At 37.2% G+C, this 6,862-nt stretch overlaps 1 protein-coding gene across 1 annotated transcript; it reads right to left on the bottom strand.

The window, feature by feature from the left end:
• Window positions 1-1,343: 1,343 nt before the first annotated feature.
• Window positions 1,344-6,569, bottom strand: LOC107061284 (uncharacterized). Its single transcript, XM_015310296.1, has 3 exons — window positions 6,417-6,569; window positions 6,172-6,329; window positions 1,344-1,428 (listed from the first exon to the last, which is right to left on the bottom strand). Exons 1-3 carry the CDS (start codon window positions 6,567-6,569, stop codon window positions 1,344-1,346), a joined length of 396 nt encoding a protein of 131 aa, XP_015165782.1.
• Between the last annotated feature and the right edge of the window lie 293 nt (window positions 6,570-6,862).

The raw sequence follows: 6,862 nt of genomic DNA, 5'->3' as shown, positions 1-6,862 counted from the left end.
TGTGAACATGTCATTTGCATTGATTCTGAGACATGGTTGTGATAAGTATTATGTGAATTGAGGAAGAATAAGAAATTAAAGAGGATGTACCATTTCAAGGGACGTGTCGCACGCCGCGACGGATACTATATTTTGAGGGACGTGTCGCACGCCGCGACAGATACTATATATCAAGGGACGTGTCGCGCGCCGCGACGGATACTATATATCGAGGGACGTGTCGCGCGCCGCGACAGATGCTATATATTGAGGGTCATGTCGTACGCCGCGATTGATACATGGGCATATATGTCCCCCATGGATCCCATACTAAGAGACATCGGGTTTGTATTGTTAGGTCAGACATGCATCGCTATTCTTGACATTGCATTTCATTGAATTGCACATCTTTATCATTGGTGGACATGATCTACATTTGTGTAGGTTACTAGCTCGAACCTTCATGATACTTTCTCTTCTTTCCTTGTCTGAGGCTTCTTGTGGAAGTTTGTGAGGTAGCTGCTTGCCATTTAGGCAGACCTTCTTACTCTTATTTATGATCTTGTTTTATTCTAGAAACAATGTCATTTGAGACTTGTATTTTCTTTTGAATCAATTGTAATACTTTAGAGGTTTGTACACGTGATAACCAGGTTTTGGGGTTTTATTAAGTTGACTTAGTTATCCACACTTAATTATGATATTTTGAGATGTCAATTTGTCTTACTTCCGCATTTTTGTGATATTTGAGTTTTAGGCTGACTTGTCTTGGTGAGATAAGATGAGTGTCATCACGTTTATTTTTGGATCGTGACATGTATTTTGTATTTTCATTATCTCTTGTATACATAGCATTTTTGTACTTAGTAGCTCGTATACCTGTGACACCAGGTCCAGAGATTTGGTTCTTGTGTCAGTTTGTCGTTCTTGGCCATTTGGATCTGTTTTGTATATTATGTATCGTACTTACATTTCCATACTACGGCTCTATTCTATATCCTTATTCTTTTTTCCGCTTGTCCTTTATTATAATTATTATCAAATTGTTATCTTCCACAAGTTAGTTTTAGGTATTGGCTTGCCTACCCAGGGTTGCTAAGCGCCATCACAATTTGATTTCGGGTCGTAACATTAGTAAGTAAAAACAAATGAAACAAATAAGAGAGTGAAGCATATGGAGTTTCTAGCTTTGTTGTTGTTACCGAGACTGGATCCAAAGACCAAAGGCGTAGGTCTTAGCTCCAAAAATGTTCGAGGATAAAATGCTTAAAGAATTCAGATTGAATAAGTAAGGTAAAGCAAATTTGCAGCTCAAGCATAATAGAGTTTTTTGGAACCTCAGGATAACCTGCAACCGCTACAATTTATGCCACAGTCTCTGCTCTTTGAGTGAGAACTCTGTGGTGAGCATTTTGTGCGCACTGGGTAAATTCTCGACTGTGTAATAGCCTGCAAACCACACAGGGGATATAAACTGCACTAGGCAAGCCCTATGCGACATGCTCGACTTAGAAGGCATTGAGCGAAGATTGATCCCAAATCATCCGTGTGGATAACCACCCTCCAAACCAACTGAGTCATCCCGAAGGACAAGAATAATAGAGTTGTAATTGTATTTCTAAAAGTATTAGAATGTCTTTGTAAATGAATGGAGTAGACTATTGATAAATTATAATGGTGGGAAAGCAGTCAATAAGAAAGCTTCACTCGAGCCTTAATGTATCTTAATCAATGGTTGAAAGTCACTAAGTAATATTCATGTCATGCTCAGATGATCTGTATGATCTTGTCTGCGCCACCTGCCCCCTTTGTCTCTTTGTCCACATCATTGTGTCTCCCTTCCTTCTATTGCCACGTGTTTTAGCCAATTTTGTCCAATACATAGGTCTAATTTACATCAATAGTTTAAAGTTTGTCTACACTTTCTACACGTAATAAATATTTTAAGATAAACTGACTAGCTGGTCACCTCACAAATACATAGATATGATGCTGGAAGTCAAGTAATGTTACAAGGAAAATGCCATAAAATTCAATCAGAATACCAACATTTTCCCATTATTATACAAATAAAGTAATGTTAGAGGGAACATGTTATAGCAAACTGATTTTACTCCAAAAGGATTCCAACTAAACTCATGTGATTGTTTCACTCTTTTAGAAGTATCTTACTTGTTTATATCCAAGGACTGGCGTGTCTGGCCCCTCCATCTACGTGCTCAAATTAGAGGTTAGTAATTGGTAGTTTATTGATTTGGAATGATCCATTGGGTTGTTTTGAGTACTCAAACTTTTGTTTCTTTAATTGAATTTATTACGTATCTTATGACTTGGGATGATGCCATGATGGGTGCCACAAGTTCTACGAGACTCGGGTATGTTTTGAAGAAGAAAAATCAAATCACGTAAGGTCTTAAGTGTCACGAACTCAAACTTTGATAATATTAAAGCACAACATTGAGAAAAAAAGATTAAAACAAATTAAAATCTCGTGATGATAATGTGTTGTAAAATAAAACTCAAAATACTAAATACTGAAATAAGATAATTTGTTATTTTATGTTGCCCTGTATATCTCGAAAAACCTCATTTTTTAGCAATTTAAACGAGAAGTAAGTGTGAATTAAAAGCGTTACAATGAATCAGACTTCAAACAATAAGAATTGTGTTAAGAATGTATCTTGACGGGGAGGTTATGAAGGCATGGAGACCAAGAAAAAGGTCATAAAAATGTGAGAATTTATATATAATAATAATATTAATAAAGCATGGAATAAACTCTTAGTGATGTGGTACTCTCTAAAGTGAAAAATATATATATATATCTTTTCTCTTTCTCTTCACCTTTTTTTTTTTTTTTTCTCTTTCATCACTGTTTTTCAGATTTTTTGTCTTATAATTTGAAGATAATATTTTTTAAAAAAAACATATAACCATAATTATTGTTCAATTAAATGGACAATTAATACGTGCTATAGTGAATAATTAGTACACATCAAAATATCCATGTTTCTTTTAGTCGTTAAAAAACTTGTAATGATCCATCTATGAGCTCAATTGAAGCCCTAATTTGTTCTTTAAATTTTTGTATATGTAATTTCTGTAATTAATATTAATTCTTCTCTCATATGTATGACTTAACTTATTTATTTATTGCGTATTTTGGTACACTATACATTATACATTCATTAGAACTTTCAAAGTGATAAAGCGGGACTACCAGTCACCATAGTTAATTACATAAGAATGAAAGTGTCAAAAACAAAGATAAACTATCTTACTTTTTGAGTTTCATGTCTAAACTTTTGGAAGTGTGAGTTTTATATACCTAAACTATCACTCATTAGTTTGAGAAACACGCATAAACTAATATGTGTTGGTATGTGTGCTACAATCTCTCATTTATTTAAAAAAATCTTGTCACGTGGTATTTAACAGAGACAAAAAATATTATCACGACAAAAAAATGGACGTGATAGCACTCCTCTAATCTCACCACGACAAGTCAGCCCATTAATTAAAAGTTCAATTATCACAAATGTCAATCACACTCGTTGGCAATAACCTCAACATCAATAACATTCACCGCCAATGACCTCGACATCAATATCACTTGGCAGCAATGACCTTAGCATCAATCACTCTCAACGACAATGACCTTGGCATCAATATCATTTGTTGGCAATGACCTAAGCATCAATCACTCTCGTCGATGATGACCTAAACATCAATAACACCATCGGTAATGACTTCGACATCAATCACACTCGCCAACAATAACATTGACATCAATTATACTCATCGGCAATGACCTCGACATTAATAGAGTATATCTCCACACAGTGTTTCAAAATCAATGCAAATAGGCTTGTTCACACAATAATGAAGATATAACAATCACAAGCAATTCACATCCACAACCATACTATCAAGGTATCACATTCATCACTGAATCAATATCAACACTCAAGGCAACTCACAATGCACAATACACTATTATCAAAACAATCTCTTTTTAGTTAATCCTGTCTCTATCATTAAGTTTATTCATTTTGAGCATATTAACTCATGACCTCATTACTCCCCAACACATATAATAAAGAGAGTCCAAGATTCTACAAGTATTTACAAGCCTTAGAAGTTCACTTGCTTTAATTCAATCAAAAGTCAATCCAAGACTTGAGTTTTCCTTCTGAACAATGTTCAAATCATTTCAATCTAGTCAAACACGTATTTATAATGAAATTATGAAACTAACAACACTCATATCAAGCAATTTGAATAAATGGGTGTCACGACCCAGATCGTCGTGATTGGCACCCACACTAACCCTACGATGGGAGAACCATTACTACAACCCAACTAAATAATTTAACTAAAACTAAGCATTTAAAGATACGGAAGCAGGTTTAAATGTCTAATTAAAATACAAAGTTCCCATAAACTTCGACGGTCTAACAAACAACTATTGTGGAAATTCAACCCCTAGAACTGAAAGTCATCGTACCAAAATTCTGTTTAACCAACAAGTCTAAGGAAAAAAGAGGCACAACCCCAAAAACTAAACATAACAGCCTAAATAGATAGTCTGAGTCCGAAAAGAATGGACTAAACAAAAGAAGAATTCATGGCATCCTGAAAGAACTGGATCACCCTCGAATCTGGTGGCGATCAATAATCTCCTAACTGAGGTCTGTAGTAGCCGCCTGAAGATGCCTTGTACTCAACAAAGAAAGAGCGTGTGCAGTATTAGTACACGAAACCACAGTGTATTGGTAGGATCACACGGCTACTTTCGTAAGCACAATGTATACCAGCAATTGCAACACAGTAAGCACACATATACAGGCTGCATAGTTCAGTTACCATTTTAGGAGCAACATACCATTTTCCAAATTCAATGACAGGTAAACATGAACATAATAATCACAAGTGGTCCTCCCATGGAACCCACACCCAAACTGTTAGTGTGTTGGAACGTGACACCCGATCCAATATACATCTGTCAGAACGTGACACCCGGTTCAATATATGTGTCGGAACATGACAACAAATCCAATATATGTGTCAGAACATGACACCCGATCTAGTCAGCACAATCACACCAATAATGAACAATGCTCATACTCATACAATCAAGTAATAGGTTCATGACATGTAATTGTTCCCACATAATAATTTCATTAGATAGATTGCATTTCCCATTCATATATATACATGCATACAATGAAGTAATTAACAAGCATACATCACACAACAAGAAATCAAACCATCACTTACCTCAAAACCTAGCTTGGATACTCCTAAGACACTTGAGCCTTCCATTTCCGAAGTTTTTCAGCTTGTTCTTGGTCTATAAACAAGTAATTAACGCAAGGATCAATAAACAAGGTCTAATTTACCCGGATTATAACAAACTTATCAATCGAAAACCAAACCCATGATCCTAATGTTCAACTAGGGCTTTTCCCACCATCAACTTCAGGCCAAAACCCTTCATTAACGATAATTACCCAAGATTCTAAGTTCTAGGAATCAAAATACGGATTAGGGGAGTAATTAACTTACCTTTAGCGCTAGAAATAGTGGAAAATTATCAAGAATCGCCTTGGGTCGTCCCTTAGCTCTTAAGAACGAAGTTTTGCAGAAAATAATGAAATTGGGGTTTTTCCCCGACTTAAGTCGCGACTATCCCGCCACAGCGGACCCCAATCCGCCCCAGCAGCCCCGCCCTAGAGGGATTAATCCCGCCTCGGCGGCTTGCACGGAGACAGAAACTCGAAATTTGAGTTCCAAGCTCCTATTTCACAACACACCTTCAAACCGGGACATTCTAAAACTACCCTTTCACGCCAGGACTAGTTTCGGGAGTTTTACTCACCCGAATTCGATTCCATAAAGTCGTACAGGCTCCTTAACGCCTTGGCTATCCACTCATGTGATCAAATTCATAATTAAATTCCTCATTCATTACCAAATTTCTCTAGACCTCACAGACTCAGATTTCGTCCGAATCTGGCCTAGGCTAGAAATTTCCAAATTACTACTCAGAAGTTTTCTGGCCCGAATTCCTTCCCCATTGGCTTTTCCATAACGACGGAAACAGGTCGTTACAATAGATACCAATTTACCCATCACTCGTCCCCGAATGGAAACTATGAGAAAAGGGATAAAGCAAGAGTATAGTAGTACCTGAGTCGTCGAATAACTGGATACTTGTCTCGCATGTCCTTCTCGATTTCCCAAGTTGCTTCCTCAACCGGACGATACTTCCATTGAACTTTCACAGACTTTATCTCCGTGGTTCTTAGCTTTCGGACATCGCGATCTAGAATTGCAACCAGTTCCTCCTAATACTGAAGGTCTTTGTCTAAAAAAATTGAGTCCCACGTTATGATGTAATCTCCGTCCTCATGATACTTTTTCAACATGGACACATGAAACACTGGATGGACTCCAAATAGGCTACGTGGTAAAGCCAACATATAAGCCACTGGCCTTACACAGTCAAGAATCTCAAATGGCCTAATGTATGGAAGACTAAGCTTGTCCTTCTTGCCGAATCTCATCACCCCTTTTATAGGCGACATCTTTAGAAGAACTTATTCACCAGCCTGAAATGTCATGTCCCTTACCTTGCGGTCTGCATACTTTTTATGTCGACTCTGGGCTGCTAGAAGCTTAGCTTGGATACTCCTCACCTTATCCTAAGCATCCTTCACCAAATCACCCCCAAAGGTTTCACATCTCCAGCCTCAAACCACCCTATGGGTGATCTACATCCCCTCCCATAAAGTGCCTCGAATGGTGCCATGTCAATGCTGGAGAGGTAACTGTTATTATAGGAGAACTCACACAACAGTAGGAACTTATCCCGATGCCC

This window comes from Solanum tuberosum, unplaced genomic scaffold (genome assembly GCF_000226075.1).
Source record: "Solanum tuberosum cultivar DM 1-3 516 R44 unplaced genomic scaffold, SolTub_3.0 scf00132, whole genome shotgun sequence".
Classification (NCBI taxonomy): domain Eukaryota; kingdom Viridiplantae; phylum Streptophyta; class Magnoliopsida; order Solanales; family Solanaceae; genus Solanum; species Solanum tuberosum.
The sequence above is the reverse complement of the archived record's forward strand: the minus strand, read 5'-3'. Positions and strand labels throughout refer to the sequence as shown.

Excerpts from the sequence above, each read along its gene's own strand:
- LOC107061284 (XM_015310296.1), bottom strand. The coding sequence starts at position 6,569 with ATGTCGCCTATAAAAGGGGTGATGAGATTCGGCAAGAAGGACAAGCTT. Across the intron at positions 6,330-6,416 it reads GAGTCCATCCAGTGTTTCAT|GAGGAACTGGTTGCAATTCT; the intron begins GTGTCCATGTTG and ends CTTCAGTATTAG. Across the intron at positions 1,429-6,171 it reads CCAGTTATTCGACGACTCAG|GCTATTACACAGTCGAGAAT; the intron begins GTACTACTATAC and ends TGTGGTTTGCAG.